The sequence below is a fragment of the Dermochelys coriacea genome, chromosome 20 (assembly GCF_009764565.3).
Source record: "Dermochelys coriacea isolate rDerCor1 chromosome 20, rDerCor1.pri.v4, whole genome shotgun sequence".
NCBI lineage: Eukaryota > Metazoa > Chordata > Testudines > Dermochelyidae > Dermochelys > Dermochelys coriacea.
Window position 1 is genome coordinate 18,214,273 of NC_050087.2, and position 17,731 is coordinate 18,232,003.

The 17,731-nt window shown below is 56.1% G+C and overlaps 1 protein-coding gene across 1 annotated transcript in view; it reads right to left on the bottom strand.

The window, feature by feature from the left end:
- Nucleotides 1-4,078: 4,078 nt before the first annotated feature.
- LOC119845838 (intercellular adhesion molecule 5-like) overlaps nucleotides 4,079-17,731 on the bottom strand; it is a 46,783-nt gene continuing 33,130 nt past the window's right edge. Inside the window, exons 11-17 of the mRNA XM_043506975.1 lie at nucleotides 17,386-17,628; nucleotides 16,574-16,748; nucleotides 13,703-13,770; nucleotides 11,670-11,909; nucleotides 10,033-10,275; nucleotides 7,576-7,839; nucleotides 4,079-7,096 (exon numbers count right to left, since the gene is read on the bottom strand). Coding sequence (XP_043362910.1) covers nucleotides 6,897-7,096; nucleotides 7,576-7,839; nucleotides 10,033-10,275; nucleotides 11,670-11,909; nucleotides 13,703-13,770; nucleotides 16,574-16,748; nucleotides 17,386-17,628 — 1,433 coding nt within the window. The 3' untranslated portion in view covers nucleotides 4,079-6,896. The remainder of the gene's footprint in view (nucleotides 7,097-7,575; nucleotides 7,840-10,032; nucleotides 10,276-11,669; nucleotides 11,910-13,702; nucleotides 13,771-16,573; nucleotides 16,749-17,385; nucleotides 17,629-17,731) is intronic.

Sequence of the window (17,731 nt, forward strand, 5' to 3'; positions counted from 1 at the left end):
GGATGAACGCAAACGGCCCGATTAGCCGTGGAACCAAACTCCCAGTGCAGCCGTTGGGTTGCTGACCTGGGTTCAATTCCCTGTTGGGCCATGACCTGGGCCAAGTCAGAGGGACAAGGTAGGGGAGGGAACATCTTGCATTGGCCCAACTTTGGTGCTGACACAGAGCGCTTCGCCTTGGCCACCATCTCTACAGTGGGGTTTACATTTCTTGGGGCATTGTGAGGTTAAACACAGTAAAGGCTGCAGTGCTTGGAGATGGTGGGGCGGGAGACGGGGTATTGGAGTCAGGTCATTCCAGCTTTCTAGCCCAGGCTGTGGGGAATCAATTTGGTGCATGTGCTGGCTTGGGTACAGGCCATGCCAGGACGGGAGCTGGCACTTGTTAAAATGCAACCGCTTTTTATTTGGCTCTCCCCAGAGCAAAACACAGGAATGATTCCTGGGCAAACAGTCAGAAGGATCACATGGTCCCGGAAGCAGGACACTGCGAGCTTCAAGGCGAGTGGGAGCAACTGGAGGTGGGGGGCCAGATGCTGGGGCTGGAAGAGGGGATGTAGCGGACAGGCTCGAGCAGCCCCTGAGATGGATCAAGCCATGGGGGAGCAGGTGGGACTCTCTGGCCCACTGTCCAGTGAGGGAGGGGCAGGAGCCGGTGTCCACCATCAGGATGGGATGGGGGGTCAGCAGTGCCCAGGGCACCTGCTACTGTCAGTGGGGGGAGTGCAGGGCTCTAGGCACCACCCATAGAGGAACGGACACAGGAGCAGCTGTAGGAACAACTGGAAAGCTCCTTCCCAGCCCGGGGCTGCCGGCCCCCTGGCCAGTCTCAGTAGCTCCCCCTCCTATTTGCAGGGAGCTTCCACCCCCCATGCCGACCCTCCCCTGCCCCCCGTACTTAACAGTCAGCACACGAGGAGGCCGACAGATGCCACTTGTGCCGGTGATGCAGCAAAGCGCAATTAGCACATCTCCTCCACAGAGCACTTTGCACAGGAGGGCAATGGCACTAGCCTCATTTCCAGGTGGGGAAACCGAAGCACAGCAAGGGCACCCTGCAGGCCAGTGTCAGAGCCCAGGAACCCGGACACCCAGGCCCCTGCTCCATCCATTAGGCAATGCTGCTGCCCTTTTGTATGCACGTCCCTTTGACTACATACTGAAAATTTAAGCACATGCTTTGTGGGTCATTGCCTGGGTCCAGCTCTCCCCGCAGGTGGAGCTGGACTCGTTCTGGGGCCCTAGGGGCACAAGCTGACGTGAAAGGCGACGAGACATGTGCTACTACGGGCTGCTCCGCGCAGTTTCCATAGCAACAGAACTGTGTCAGCTGGGGTGGGGGGTGATTTTTGGCCAACATTAGTTCTATCGGTGAGTACGGCCCTGTTCTACCAGTCGGGCTTAGTCCCCGTCATCGGCAGAGCTATCCTGGTATAAATGCCTTTACGCTGGTGTAACCGACTCCACAGGACGGGCGGCGGGGGCTGCTTTAATGAGACAGGTACTGTTAAAGTGTGACAGCGCCTGGGGGTTGACACTGACCTCGACCTCACTGCATGGCCGAGGGCTTCAAAAAATGTTGTGTTTTGTGACCAACTAACCCCCCCCCCCAAACACACACCACCCACCCACACGCATGCACACACCTTGTAACTGCAGCAGGGGCGATGGAAGAATTGTTCCCTCGACCCAGCTCCAGCCCCTCAGTGAGGTGGATTAACTACAGTGCTCTCCGGGGAGGTAGGAAACGTCCATGCTATGGCATAACAGCTGCAGCCCCAGAGCTGTGCCCCACAAGCGGAGACTTGCCCAGAACTATGGCGGTTGGGGTGTGAAAAAAGCCATGGAGCTCTGCCAACCTGATGCTTGGTGTAGACAGAACTCTGGGGGTGGACGAAGGCTTCCGGCAGTCTAGCTACCCATGCTTGGGGAGGGGGTGTTCCTGTGCTGGGGGCCAAACCCCTTTCGATGGTATAGGCTGCATCTACACCAGCCCAGCTGCCCTCGGGGTGAGAGACAGCCTTAGGTGCTTGGGCAAGTCTCATGCTCCAAAATTTCACCCGTTACCCAGCTGCCAATTCTGGAGAGGCAGGACGACTTGCTGGCCATGCCCTCAGCAATAAAACCCTGACATCAGCATGGTGGCTGGGGCCAGGGGGAAGAGGCAAATGTTCCAGCTGCTCGAAAACTGGCATGGAAACTTGCCCCAGGGAGAGCACCGGCCCTCGACGGCTTCTTAACGCTGCTGCAAAACCCACACTCACACGTGCAGAGGAGTCTAGTGAAGACAAGGGTAAGTCCACATCCAACCTCTCAAATAGAAACTAGTGTTGCTCACTGTCACTCTTGCCCCATTGTTGTGACGCCCACTGAGCTCCTCTTTTCCTGCAGTTTATGTGCCATTTTAGTGAATAAAATTAAACACGCTGCAACCTTATCTAACAGAATAAATATCTGAGCACGTGGATATTGATATTTACCTTGTAGCAAAGTCTATATAACCCTCAGGTATGACAGCCACCGCGTAGTGTCACGAGGGGATTTCATTGTGGCTTTTGATACACAGTGGAGGAGTGCAGAATGAGTCATTTCTGCAACGCTGTGAGCACTTGGGCACAGCAGGGTGTGCGGGGGGGGGCACTATGGAATTATCATCAGTGCTTTTTTTGCCCTTTTTTTTTAAATCCAACTGTACAGACTTGTCCTTTCTTATCTCTCTGGGAAGCATGTTTTAAAACCACTCCCAAGCTGAGGCCAGCACAGCAGAGAGTGCGTGGTGGGCTGTTGTTCTGTGCAGGAAGGAAAACTCTCATTTCATATTGCACATTCAGGGGCGGGGGACACAAAGTCCTTACTGAACATTAATTATAGTGCAGCTAGGCTGCTGGCTTGCAATGACACAGGCACGTTCTTGAAGCCAGTGCTGTGGGGGAGCTAGACAAAACATACAAAAGCAGTTAAAACCTCGACTTGAAAATAGCCCTTTTACCCAGCGGAGCTGGCTGTGCGAAGTGCCAGCTTCTTCACCAATGCAATGAGCCCCTTGAAAAGTTTGCAGCTGGGTCAGCTGCACTCAGAGAAGGGCCCATTTTCATTACTGAAACTCACCCCAAATGAGCCCCTTCATTATTTACATTCCAGTTGTCGCTTGCGTTTGAACAGGGATCTTTAGGCCTGTGTAAACCCTCTGCAAAGGGCCACCTGTGGGAGGGGAAACTCAGACGACACACAGCCTGATTCTCTGTGATGCTCAGGCCACCACACAAAGGGGCCTTACGGTGGGTGGAAGCAGCCCTTTAGCAATCACCTGTGGGGCAGGGGGCCCGGCAGGTGCAGAGATGGCAAAAGGGCTCGACCCCATGCCTGCCCCTGGTGGCGGGGACAGATGGAGCATATGGCCGTAGCAGCATGGGCCCTACAGCAATTCTCAGCGTGCCAGGTGGGCATGGGAAGCAGAGCATCACTTACACCAAGGGGCAGGGTGGTGGAAAACAGGGAGTGCAAAGGTGGCTTCAAGCTCCCTGCATTCGCCTTCCCCTCGCTGCTTCACATGCTTGGCAGGTGCAACGTGGGTTTGAACCAGAGGCAGATCTGCTGCTGCATCTCCGGCCACCTGCTGCTGGAAATGTCCCCGGAAGCGGTTCCCTGGTGAACACGGTGGGTTAGCTCCAGCTCAGGTCAGCACCACGCTGGTAGGATCCTTAGCCTAGGAGCCCAGATGGTGACAAGACCAGCCTGGCTGTCTGCAACTCTAACGCCAGGCTTGGCGGGGAGCCGGCCCCACTGAATGCTCTAGCGGAAACGTCCTCAGCAGGGAAGCTGGGGTTCCTCGAACCCAGGGCAGGCAGGGAGAGAATTCGCCGGTAGCAGAATAGCCCATCGCTAGCCCCTCCTGGGAATCCCACGCCCTGGGTGGCTGAGCCAGGACAGGCTGGATGGACCCCCCTATCTGAGCTGCTCTGGACAGTCCAAAAAATAAACTCAAACATTCTGCTCATGTAACAGGGTGAAAAACAAGCCCCAGGTATCTTGAAAAACTTATAAAACCTGCCATGAAAGTGAAAGACAATCACAAGCATTTGAAGGGCTGAGAGGCTGGTTACGATTACGGGCCAGATTGTCCGCTGGTGTAAAGCGGCGTGGTTCCAAGATTTAACGTGGCAGGTCCGTGTCTGTACAGCACTTAGTGCAAGGTGTCCTGGCACAGGAGTGGCGGTATCACACTACACCTAATAAATAGCGTACAGCGCCTTGCACAATAGGGCCTTGGGCCATGACTCGGGATCCCACCATAACCCATTCGTGATACTGATTGGCGCCAGCGGTAGGTCTGGCCCGTGCTTGTCAGGTTGCAGTACCCAGCTGATTGGCTAGACCACCACACGTCTTTGCTGAGCATGCAGCAACATTAAGTCCCACAGCCCCCAAGGCTGGCAGCGTGGCATCCTGCAGCCCGCTACCCTACAAGCTGCTTTTCCCACCTGCTTCGCGTATTTTCTGCCAGGCGTGTACTGAGGAGGAGCTGTTTTTCTCAGCAGCTCAGCCATGGGGCTGTCACCGATGTGCTAAATTTGTCAGTTGCTAGAGAACAAAGTCTGTGCTGGTAATTAACACTGCCTGGAGAGAAGCACAACAAGACAGACATCCACAGCGGCTGTTCTGGTACAATCTTGCGCAAAGCCTGCAGATGGAGGCTTTTTTTCTGGCCATTACATGTTTCCTTTGGCATTCTGCCCTTGGAAGTGGGAGATATGGGTGGCCGGAGGGGTGGGGTATTGCTGTTTTAATTCTGCCCCACAACAATCATACAAAACACGCTGGGGTATTACTTTGCCTCTAAAGGACAGCTCGACTGGCCCAGGACATTGGCCTGAGTGACAGCGCCACCATGCAAACTCGACTCATGCTGGAGTCAGCGCTTGGGTCAATGGAGCGATGCTGATTTACACTAGCTGGGGCTCTAGTCTCGTTGGCTCCAGTGAAGCTATGGCTGATTTCCACCATCTGAGGGCCCATAAACAGCAAGCCAACCAAGTGCTAGAATTCACTAACCTCTACGAGCTGGGGGCAGATGTCAGGAGGGCGGGGGGTCTCCTGGCTGTCTCTGAGACAGGTGTGATGAAGCGGGACTGTTCTTAATGTTTCCTCTGAATAGTGTGGGGGTGCCTCAGTTTCCCCTATGCAGTTCTTAAATATCTAGGTGGTGGGATAAGGGGATATGATTGTTGCAGAGCCCTAGAGGGCAGGTGTGGGCAGGGGTCTGGACACCGAGAATGGCCGACACCCTGTTTCCTGGCAGCTGATGGCCTGGGCCCTTCCCCCCTGCAAGGTGAGAGCTAAAGGGTTGGAGAACAAAGGAATCAGGTGACCTCCTGGCCCGGGAAAGGGACAAAGCCAAGAGGAGGGGGGGCTGGAGGGGGAGTCAGTATGGGGCTGGCTGGGGACGAGGAGTGAAGTGCAGATGGCGTTGTCTGGCTCACTGCCCCCCAAAATGGACCCAGCTGAGGGGTCCTGTTCTCTGCACCTACAAGCTCTGTGTTAGACCATGTTCCTGTCGTCTAATAAACCTTCTGTTTTACTGGCTGGCTGAGAGTCACGTCTGACTGCGGAGTTGGGGGGCAGGACCCTCTGGCCCCCCAGGACCCCGCCTGGGCGGACTCGCTGTGGGAAGCGCACGGAGGGGCAGAGGATGGTGAATGCTCCGAGGTCAGACCCAGGAAGGGGGGAGCCGGGTGAGCTGTGTGTCCTGCAGACAGGCTGCGCCCAGAGAGGAGGCTTCCCCAGAGTCCTGCCTGGCTTCATTTCCAGAGCATCGCCCGGGGACTCCATGACAACAGGAAGGGAAGTTTAACAGTCCGTGGCTGTAGTTACCCCGGAGCAGGAGCAGCCTGGTGAGCCGCACCCAAACGCTGACTGACAGGGGTAACGGGGTGCTCAGACAATAAACTTAGTGGCCTGTGATGAAACGAGTTTGCTGGGTCTCAGAGCAGTTCCTAGCAAGACACACGAACCATGCCGGTCCCCAGCTGTTCTGTCTGTTCCAAAAAGAGCTAGAGAAGTTCCTGGAGGACAGGTCCATCAATGACTATTAGCCAGGATGGGCAGGGATGGTGTCCCTAGCCTCTGTTTGCCAGAAGCTGGGGATGGGCGACAGGGGATGGATCACTGGGCGATTCCCTGTTCTGTTCATTCCCTCTGGGGGCCCCTGGCACTGGCCACTGTCAGCAGACAGGACACTGGGCTGGATGGACCATTGCTCTGACCGAGTCTGGCCATTCTTATATCTGAGGACAGACTGGCCCGTTCCTGCTAGCTGGGGGACGGAGACCCAGCACATTCGTTTCCCCGCAGGCCCGATTGTGTTTCGTGGCTCCTGCCTCCCCCGGGTGGGAATCTGGGACCTAGACGTTCAGATCCAAGTGGGCCACGTACCCATTCTCCCCTGCATGCGCTGTCCAGCCAGGCACTGGGTTAGGCAACACCCCCGAGCCCACGTGCTTCAGTGCAATCATTGCCTGGTCGGGGCCAGCTCATAATGGGTCAGCCCATTTCCCAAAGCCAGAGAATTGATATTTAAGGCAAGACACCAGCTTTCTGGATCGGAGACAAACCGGAAGTTCCACCAGGGCGACAGGGCGGAGCTGGGGAAGGGAAAAAGGCAGGAGCAGATCCGAGCCAGGAAGCCCAGGGACAGGAGCTGCACGTGGAAGTGGCTGTATGGAGACAGGCCAGGGCTGGCCAGAGAACACAATTTGGCAGGAGCTTCTGAAGTGGTCCGAGGACGGATGCAACAATAAACAAACAAACCAGCCAGCCTGGCCAGCGCCCCGGCCGCAGGGACGCACCGTCGGGTTCCCCTCCAGCCCCTGCGCTCGTGGCTCCGTCCGCCGGCTGGCTCAGGTCTGGGTGAGCTGTATCCCGTAGACGGCACCATCGCGGCCGAGGCAGGTGGCTTTGGAGGAGCTCTCGGCGTCCTGCACGTTGTACTCACCCTTCTTGCAGGCGGTGGATTTGAGGTAATAGACGAGCCCGGCCGTCCCACCCAGCAGCAGCACGGCCACCCCCGCGATCAGGGCGGCAACAATGAATCTGTTATCTAGCGGGGGGGGGAGGGACACGTAGCTTAGGCTCCAGGAGGAAAGACAGTCCCTGCCCCAAAGAGCTTCCAGGCTAGACAGAGGCATCAAGGGGGAAGGGACATGCCCAAGGTCACACAGCAGGGCAGAGGTGGGGAAGGGAAATCGAGGCACAGAGTGGGGCTGCAGCTTGCCCGGGGTCACTCAGCAGGCCAGTAGTGGATCTGGGAATAGATGGCAGGTCGGCTGGGTCCCAGCACAGAGCCCCAGCCCCCCCGCCGCCAGGCAGCTTCTGTTACGAAGCCAGCAGACTTGCCCCAGGCGCATGGTGCCACTGAATCAGGCTGGGCTCACGTCCTGCCTCCTCGCCCACTGCGCGGCAGGGAACTCGGCCCCCCAGGGCTACTGCAGAACGCTGAGGAACCCCAGAGGGGGTCTGTCCCTCCCCCTGCCCCCCCCACTTTGCCCTTCCCTGGCGTCCTCGCCCTCCGGTCCGTACCTGTCACCTGGATTTGGACCCGGCCCAGGTGCTGCCCATGGGCATTGGAGACTCTGCAGATGTACATGCCGCGGTTCTGCCTGTCAGCGCCGGCCACGCTCACGGTGCTGTTATCGGCTGAGCAGTGGACGTTGGGGGCAGGGGGCACGGTCCAGTGGTAGGCGGGCGCCGGGGAGCCCTCAGCACGGCAGCTGATGTTGAAGTTGGCGCCGCGTGGGACGGTGGCGGAAGGGCCGACGGCCAGGAGCAAGATGACGGGCCTGTCTGGAGAGAGAAAGGTCACATACTGAGCAGCCATGTGGCCCCAGGTCCCTCTGTGGCCCCCGCTCGCCCATATACTGCCCCATGCTGTGGAGGAGCAGCACCCCCCCATTCTACAGCGGGGCACCGAGAGATGCCCTAGGCTGTGCAAGGATGGCACTGAGGTCTCCCGAGTCCCAGGTTAGTGCACTAACCACTGTGCCATCCTACCTCTCTCTCGGCTCCTTTTGCTCAGCCAGCCCTGGACCCCCCCTTCACTGCCATTTCTCAATCTGTGAGCAGGAGCTTTCTCCTCTGAGCTCTGGTAAAGTCTCCCTGTGTTCAGCAGCAGGGCAGACCCCTGGGGGTCAAACCCTGGCTCTGCCACAGACGCCCCGCGTGACCTTGGGCCCATCACCCCATTTGTCTGGGCCTCAATTTCCCCAGTCATAAAATGGGGCTAACACTGGCTGAGCAGCTGGCCAGGAGCGCCCAGTGTGATGCTGTGATGGTCGGGGCTGATGGCACCTCGGCTGTGCAAACAGGCGCAGGGAGGCGATTTTACCCCGGCGAGACCGAGCCGGGAACACTGTGGCCGGTTCTGGCTTGGTGAGGGAAGTGGGAAGAGCGGTGCCAGCGCAGGTGAGAGCCGCATGGGTTCGAGGGGGGAGGAAACGCCTGACCGGCAGCAAGGAGTATTACGTGCTTCGCTGCTCAGACAGAACCCTGCGAGGGGAGCCAGTCCCAGCTGCCAGGTGCCGTCTGGGGCGGAAATCCCGGGGACGGGTCCCGTCACCTCGCTGAGGGAGGCAGAACAAGCCCCACTGGCTGGCAGGTGAAATTGTCTCTGGCCGCGTGCAGTGCCCAGTGCCGGGGCCCAGGGAACGTCTACGCGGCCAGGGACGGGCTTGCGCTGCAGCCCCAGAAATGGCTGTGTATACACTGCAGCTCCGGCTGGAGCTCCGAGAGCTGCAGTGGGGAGCAGACTTCAGACACCAGCTCCGGGGCCCTCTGGCCATTTGTACAGCGCTGGCGCGGCGACTGATAACCCAGCGTCCCCCCCAGCTCCTCCACCCCAGACCCCAGCTTGCGTCTCCCCGGCCCGTTGGGTTCTCCCTCTGGCTGCGATTGGTTTTAGCTCTCTCTTTGTGAAGCGTATCGGGCGGAGCTGGTGTGACGGACGCCGGGCAAGCGGGAGGGGAATCGGACACAATCGCGCCGTCTTGGGAGCATCCCGGTGGCGCTCGCCCTCCTGCCTTGCCCCAGGCAGCGAGGAGCTCAGCATTTTGCAGCCAGACACTTAGTGGCCCGACACCTGGGGGACCCCCCGGTTAGTGTTTGCAAGCCAGGCCCGGCACAGGGGAATCAGATGGGGAGCAGACTAGGGAGCCAGTAAACAGAGCCAGCAGTGGCAAGTACATGAGACTCTGAACTTTCTTTCGCGGTCAGTAATTTCCGGTGCAATTAGTAACACGGGGCAGGGTGCGGAGGCTGGGCTCGTTTAGGAATGTTCAGGGTCAGCTTCCCCCCTGCTGTGCTTGGACCAGCGCAAAATCAGATCAGCTGCATTTTACACGCGCTGGGCCGGAGTCCCAGCTGCTCCGTTCCCAGCTTCTGGCAGGGACTGGCTGAGACTGTGAACTCGCTGGGGCAGGGGCTCTTACTCCATTCTGTGTCTGTGCAGCCCCTAGCGCCATGGGGCCCAGGGCACTGCCGTAATTCACCTAACAAATAACGTACAGCTCCCCGCACACAGAGGTCCTGCTCCATGGCTGGGGCCAGTAGACTCTGCCGTAATAGTGTAGCAATAACAACAGGAGCCATTTGTGCTGCCTGTCTTCTGGGGTCATGCAGGGCTCTCGCCCAGCCCACAGGGTGAATCAGAGCAGCCTCGGGGCTGCTCTAACTTACACTCTGCACCCTGTGGCCCCTGGGGAGCAGCAGATACCATACGGCCGTGTGCTCCAGCCACGCACCAGATTCACAGATTCCAAGGCCAGACGGGATCACCTAGTCTGACCTCCTGCGGAGCACAGGCCAGAAACCTGCCCCAATGCCATATGCCGGGGGTTGGGAGCAGTTCAGCACGTGTCCAGGAGGGGGATTCTCAGGGAACCATTCCCACCCCCTATGCTGACCGCGCAGCCTGAGGGTCACACGTAGGGTGAGCCAGGCCCAGGCAGTCTTGTGCCATGCTGGCGCACAATCGGGACTCACATTCCACCCGCACGGTGACCGCCCTCCTCGCTGACCCGTGGCGGTTGATGGCCGTGCACCAGTAGGTGCCAGAGTCATTCCGGCTCACATTCCGCTCACCGCCAAACTCGTCAGCTGCTCCCTCCTTGGCGCATGGGACGTGGGGGACGGGGATCCCGTCTGCCTCACAGGCCAGGGTGTGCAGAGTCCCCTCCAGCCACGCCTGGGCACTGGGGCAGCTGGACTCGTCCATGGTGGGCTTATCTGGAAGGTAGAGAATAAGGGCCCACTATTCAGTACCACAAAGCAGCCCTGCGGCTCCCCCAACCCATGGATCCGTCTTCTGTTAGGTGAACCCCAGCCGAGCGCTCCTGCTGGGCCACCTTTCCGACCGCCAGGTTCCTAGTCCAGGCAGGGGCAGGGTAACCGGGGAGTGGCCACGCTGCAGCCGAAAGAGACACTGTCGCTGGGGGCAGCGCCGCGCCCTCACAGCCGAGCTCCCCGACACAACGGCTGTTGTAACAGAGGGGCCCCGGGCCCCTCCACTCTCAGGGCGGCAGACGAGCTGTGAGGGAGCGGGGGGGTTTCTCGTTGTTTTCAATGGTTTGCAGGCAGAGGGGGTGGGACTCAGTATCCCTGGGGGTTACTGGTTCTACGAGGTGGTGGGAGAGAGGGTTTATGGGGACACAGGGCCAGCGACTGGCCTGGAGAATGGAGACTCCAGTGACAGGTGACCGGGAGGCTCAGCTTGGGAGTCCCAGCCGGGTCTGGCCAGTGGGGGGACAATGGGCTGCGGAGAGGACCCCGGGGACCTGACCAGCTGGTCCCAGCCAGAGGGGCCAGAGGACAGAAGAGGGGAGAGGGGGCCTGTTTACCTGGAGAGAAGACAATGGACGGGGGGGGGCTTGGAGCTGGTTACATCAGATGCCCAGCTGGGAAGCAGGGGGGCTCTGGGCTGGAGAGAGGGAGCAGACAGAGCCCCCCTGGATGTAGGGGAGACTGGGATGTGCTGGGCTGAGGGGGGCCAGGCCTGAGGCCCGGAGAGTTTCCTGTGCTGGGTTCAGACGCTCAATAAACCTGCCTGTGTTACACTGGCTGAAAGTTGCTCCCGTCTAGAGATCAGGGGGGTGGGGGTATTATTCGCTCTGGGGATGGAGGCCCCGGGGGGTCCAGAGCGAGGGGACTCCCTGAGGGGGCCCACAGCAGAGACAGGCTGGCTAAGGCTCCGAGAGGTGCGGTTCCAGGAGGCAGAGAGGCCTGTGGCTTAACCCCGAGAGAGGTGGCCCCCGAGAAGGGCAGTCACACCGAAGGGGTTCCTCCCAGTCCTGGGAGTCCGTGACACAAGCACCTGCTGGATGAGGCAAGTGGACAATTGTACATGGCTGCTGGGAGGGCTGGGGCAGAGCTCGAACTCACTGCGTGCACGGGCTGCACTGTTGTGTATGTGCTGGGAAAGTGGAAAGAGAAACTCCTCGCAAACCGCCCCGGAGCCCGTGGGCAGGGCCCCGGTACAGTAACCCAGAGACCAGCCAGGGAGGGTGCCAACAGCCCTGGGTGGAGGTTGGGGGGCAGCGGTGGAACTGGCCCAGGGATGGGGGATGATGCAGGCACCAGCCTGGCCCGCGAGGGCTGTTCTACCTGCCAGGCTGTAAACTCACATTCAAGGGTGATGGTGACCGTCTTCGTAGCCGAGCCATGAGGATTCGTGGCGTTGCACTGGTAGGTGCCCATGGGGTCTGCGAGGCCCAGCCCCTGGCCCAGGTGGTACGAGACCCCGTCCTTTGTGCACACAACCTCTGGGGCTGGGATGCCATCGGCGTCACAGGAGAATGTCTGCGACATCCCCTTGACCCAGGTCCAGGCACTCGGGCAGCTGAGCTCGTCCATTGATGGCTTATCTGGAAGGCAGATGGGCCGCAGGTTAGAGACCGGCACCAGTACAGGGTCGGTGTCTGGAGTCATGGAGAGAAACCTCCGAGCCCCAAGCTGGACTGGGATTGACAAATTAATTAGGAGCGTGGTGCACAGCAGAAAGGCACAGATGTTACGAGTGTGCAAGAACCGACCCTGACAGCCTACGAAAAGTGTGACCAGCCGGTTTCCGTGCTTGCCCATTTACAGCATCTCACACTCAGACCCCTACTTCCTGAGGGCATCTGCAGCGCCGGTCCCTAGTCATAGAATCATAGAATATCAGGGTTGGAAGGGACCCTCAGGAGGTATCTAGTCCAACCCCCTGCTCATGGCAGGGCCAATCCCCAACTAAATCATCCCAGCCAGGGCTTTGTCGCGCCTGACCTTAAAAACCTCAAAGGAAGGAGATTCCACCACCTCCCTAGGTAACGCATTCCAGTGCTTCACTACCCTCCTAGTGAAAAAGTTTTTCCTAATATCCAACCTAAACCTCCCCCACTGCAACTTGAGACCATTGCTTCTTGTTCTGTCATCTGCTACCACTGAGAACAGTCTAGATCCATCCTCTTTGGAACCCCCTTTCAGGTAGTTGAAAGCAGCTATCAAATCCCCCCTCATTCTTCTCTTCCACAGACTAAACAATCCCAGTTCCCTCAGCCTCTCCTCATAAGTCACGTGTTCCAGTCCCCTAATCATTTTCGTTGTTCACATCCCTTCTGTAGCCGGGGGGGCCCAAACTGGACACAGTACTCCAGATGAGGCCTGACCAGTGCCGAATAGAGAGGAACGATCACGTCCCTTGATCTACTGGCAATGCCCCTACTTATACAGCCCAAAATGCCATTGGCCTTCTTGGCAACAAGGGCACACTGTTGACTCATATCCAGCTTCTCGTCCACTGTAAGCCCTGGGTCCTTTTCTGCAGAACTGCTGCCGAGCCATTCGGTCCCTAGTCTCTAGCGGTGCATGGGGTTCTTCCGTCCTAAGTGCAGGACTCTGCACTTGTCCTTGTTGAACCTCATCCGATTTCTTTTGGCCCAATCCCCTAATTTCCCTGGGTCCCTCTGGACCCCATCTCTCCCCTCCAGCGTATCCACCTCTCCCCCAGCTCAATCAGTCCCTTTTTCTGACTCCAGCTGAGCTGGGTTTTCAGCACATTCCCAGACATTCCTTAGCTGCCTAATTAGCCTCCGCTGCTGACGAGGTATTTGCCACGGACGTGCGGTGTTTATACGTCCTCCCGGCTGGCTACTTCAGCTGCTGCTCAGGGCCCCTAGTCGGGTGCTGGGTCAAAGGTCACCGTCTCTTTCCTCATGCATTTTGCGCCCTTGTACTTCTCCCTTCTTAGCATGGGCCTGGAGGACGACAGGAGTCTGGTTCTCAGCTCCACCCAACAGAGGCGCTGCCAGACTGGCTCATCCCAGGGGCCCATCTAACCCGGTATCCTGTCTGCAACAGGGCCCAGCCCCAGCTGCTTCAAGGGAAGTGCAAGACACCCTGAGGAGGCAGCGAACGGTTAACCTTCCCCAGGGACAGTTCCCTCCTGATCCCCATCAGATCTCGGTCTGGGTCTGGGCAGCTCCCAGCACAACAGGGCCCTGATCTTATCAGGAGCTTCCAACCAACCAACCAATGTGAGACCAGCTGCAGGGCGTCCATTTAACTCAGCCGACTGCTCCACCCACGGCAAGGGCAGGGGGGTCTAGGGCAAGTGACGAACTCGTGCATAGCTGGGGCCCTCCCGGGCTCTGCAGGGATCCAGTCTTTGCTGACTTACATTCCACCCGGATGGTCACCTCCCGGCGGGCTGAGCCATGGGCATTGGTGGCAGTGCAGTGGTAAGTCTTTAACTTCCCAGATATAGACTGGAGGACCAGTGCTAGTAATAATAATAGGGCTCAGATTTTCCTAGATGCGATAGCTGATGGATTCCTTCATCAAGTAGTTGCTGAACCGACTAGAGGGGATGCCATTTTAGATTTAATTTTGGTGAGTAGCGAGGACCTCATAGAAGAAATGGTTGTAGGGGACAATCTTGGCTCAAGTGATCATGAGCTAATTCAGTTCAAACTAAATGGAAGGATTAACAAAAATAAATCTGCAACTAGGGTTTTTGATTTCAAAAGGGCTGACTTTCAAAAATTAAGGAAATTAGTTAGGGAAGTGGATTGGACTGAAGAATTTATGGATCTAAAGGTAGTTGAGGCCTGGGATTACTTTAAATCAAAACTGCAGAAGCTATCGGAAGCCTGTATCCCAAGAAAGGGGAAAAAATTCATAGGAAGGAGTTGTAGACCAAGCTGGATGAGCAAGCATCTTAGAGAGGTGATTATGAAGAAGCAGAAAGCATACAGGGAGTGGAAGATGGGAGGGATGAGCAAGGAAAGCTACCTAATTGAGGTCAGAAGATGTAGGGATAAAGTCAGAGAGGCTAAAAGTCGAGTAGAGTTGGACCTTGCAAAGGGAATTAAAACCAATAGTAAAAGGTTCTATAGCCATATAAATAAGAAGAAAACTAAGAAGGAAGAAGTGGGGCCGCTTAACACTGAGGATGGAGCGGAGGTTAAAGATAATCTAGGCATGGCCCAATATCTAAACAAATACTTTGCCTCAGTCTTTAATAAGGCTAAAGAGGATCTTGGGGATAATGGTAGCATGACAAATGGGAAGGAGGATATAGAGGTAGATATTACCATATCAGAGGTAGAAGCGAAACTGAAACAGCTTAATGGGACTAAATCGGGGGGCCCAGATAATCTTCATCCAAGAATATTAAAGGAATTGGCACCTGAAATTGCAAGCCCATTAGCAAGAATTTTTAATGAATCTGTAAACTCAGGAATAGTACCGAATGATTGGAGAATTGCTAATATAGTTCCTATTTTTAAGAAAGGAAAAAAAAGTGATCCGGGTAACTACAGGCCAGTTAGTTTGACATCTGTAGTATGCAAGGTCCTGGAAAAAATTTTGAAGGAGAAATTAGTTAAGGACATTGAAGTCAATGGTAAATGGGACAAAATACAACATGGTTTTACAAAAGGTAGATCGTGCCAAACCAACCTAATCTCCTTTTTTGAAAAGGTAACAGATTTTTTAGATAAAGGAAATGCAGTGGATCTAATTTACCTAGATTTCAGTAAGGCATTTGATACCGTGCCACATGGGGAATTATTAGTTAAATTGGAGAAGATGGGGATCAATATGAACATCGGAAGGTGGATAAGGAATTGGTTAAAGGGGAGACTGCAACGGGTCCTACTGAAAGGCGAACTGTCAGGTTGGAGGGAGGTTACCAGTGGAGTTCCTCAGGGATCGGTTTTGGGACCAATCTTATTTAATCTTTTTGTTACTGACCTTGGCACAAAGAGTGGGAGTGTGCTAATAAAGTTTGCAGATGATACAAAGCTGGGAGGTATTGCCAATTCGGAGAAGGATCGGGATATTATACAGGAGGATCTGGATGACCTTGTAAACTGGAGTAATAGTAATAGGATGAAATTTAATAGTGAGAAGTGTAAGGTTATGCATTTAGGGATTAATAACAAGAATTTTAGTTATAAGTTGGGGATGCATCAATTAGAAGTAACGGAAGAGGAGAAGGACCTTGGAGTATTGGTTGATCATAGGATGACTATGAGCTGCCAATGTGATATGGCTGTGAAAAAAGCTAATGCGGTTTTGGGATGCATCAGGAGAGGCATTTCCAGTAGGGATAAGGAGGTTTTAGTACCGTTATACAAGGCACTGGTGAGACCTCACCTAGAATACTGTGTGCAGTTCTGGTCTCCCATGTTTAAAAAGGATGAATTCAAACTGGAGCAGGTACAGAGAAGGGCTACTAGGATGATCCGAGGAATGGAAAACTTGTCTTATGAAAGGAGACTTAAGGAGCTTGGCTTGTTTAGCCTAACTAAAAGAAGGTTGAGGGGAGATATGATTGCTCTCTATAAATATATCAGAGGGGTAAATATAGGAGAGGGAGAGGAATTATTTCAGCTCAGCACCAATGTGGACACAAGAACAAATGGGTATAAACTGGCCACCAGGAAGTTTAGACTTGAAATCAGACGAAGGTTTTTAACCATCAGAGGAGTGAAGTTTTGGAATAACCTTCCAAGGGAAGCAGTGGGGGCAAAAGATCTATCTGGTTTTAAGATTCTACTCGATAAGTTTATGGAGGAGATGGTATGATGGGATAATGGGATTTTGGTAAGTAATTGATCTTTAAATATTCAGGGTAAATAGGCCAAATCCCCTGAGATGGGATATTAGATGGATGGGATCTGATTTACTATAGAAAACTCTTTCCTGGGTATCTGGCTGGTGAATCTTGCCCATGTGCTCAGGGTTTGGCTGATTGCCATGTTTGGGGTCGGGAGGGAGTTTTCCTCCAGGGCAGATTGGAGAGGCCCTGGAGGTTTTTTTGCCTTCCTCTGTAGCATGGGGCATGGTTGACTGGAGGGAGGCTTCTCTGCTCCTTGAAGTTTTGAACCATGATTTGAGGACTTCAATAGCTCAGACATGGGTGAGGTTTTTCATAGGAGTGGTGGGTGACATTCTGTGGCCTGCGCTGTGCAGGAGGTCGGACTAGATGATCAGAGTGGTCCCTTCTGACCTTAGTATCTATGAATCTATGAATCTATAAGTCCCAGCATGCTCTCTCGCCACCCAACGCTGCACCCCCATATCGTAGGGTGCCGCGTCCTTTGTGCACTCCACCGCCGGGGCCGGGTTCCCCCACGCCAGGCAGGCCAAGGTTTGCTCCGTCTCCTCCACCCAGGTCTGGGTCCTGGCACAGCCGGCATCGTCCATTTCAGGCCCATCTGGAAGAGACGGAACCAGGACCCGTTTTTAAAGGGGAAGCTACGGCACGAGAGCAGGGCTGGTTCCCCTGCCACGTGCTTTGGCCCTGCCCCGCTCCAGAGGAGGGGCTGGGACTCGGGGGCCCATTCAGAACTTGGCCCCACTGACAAGGATACTGCCTGGGAGTGTGTGTGGGGGGCAAACTCATCTCATGCAGGGCCCAGGGAGAAACTGTCAGAGGGGGAAACTCTTCAGTCGCTATCAGTCTGGGGACGATAGAGGAGGAGAACTCCGCCTCTCCATCAGAATACCCCACTCAGTCCCCCTCCACCTGGGGCCAGATCGGAGATAGGTCCCCTGTGGGGGGAAAGGCCCCGTGTCCCATTCCCTGTCCTGAGCCATGTCCTGGGGTGGGTTGGGGCCTTTCCCCTCCAGGGGATCCTCCACTCCCCCATACCCCAAGCCAGCCAGTCCCCCAAGCAAAGGGGAATCTTGGCAATCACACACTCCCCCTTCATCTGACCCATCTTGCGTTTGCTGGGGCTGCGTTACTTCCAGCCAGGCACTGGAAGCCGCGAGCACCCGACATTGGGGAGCCCAGCTGTGTGGGGCCATCAGCTCCCCGGGGCCCCCATAGGCTGCGATCCCTGCCCTTACATTCGACATGGATTGTCACGTTCCTGCCGGCCATCCCGTGCGCATTGGTGGCACTGCAGCGATAGACCCCCGCGTGGCCTCTCGCGACGTTCTGCACGCTGCCAGCATCGTACACCTGGCTGTCCTTGCTGCAGGAAACCTCCGGCTTCGGGTTTCCGTCAGCTTCACAGGCCAGGTGCTGCTGGGTCCCCTCGAGCCACGTCTGGTGACTTGGGCAGCCGGACTCGTCCAGCGTAGGCTTGTCTGGAAGGGAGAGAAGAGTAAGGCTGGCATGGGAAGGATTCATGAACATGACACCTTTGCTCCGTCTGAACGCTCTGATCTGTCCACTCCTCTCTCGACACGG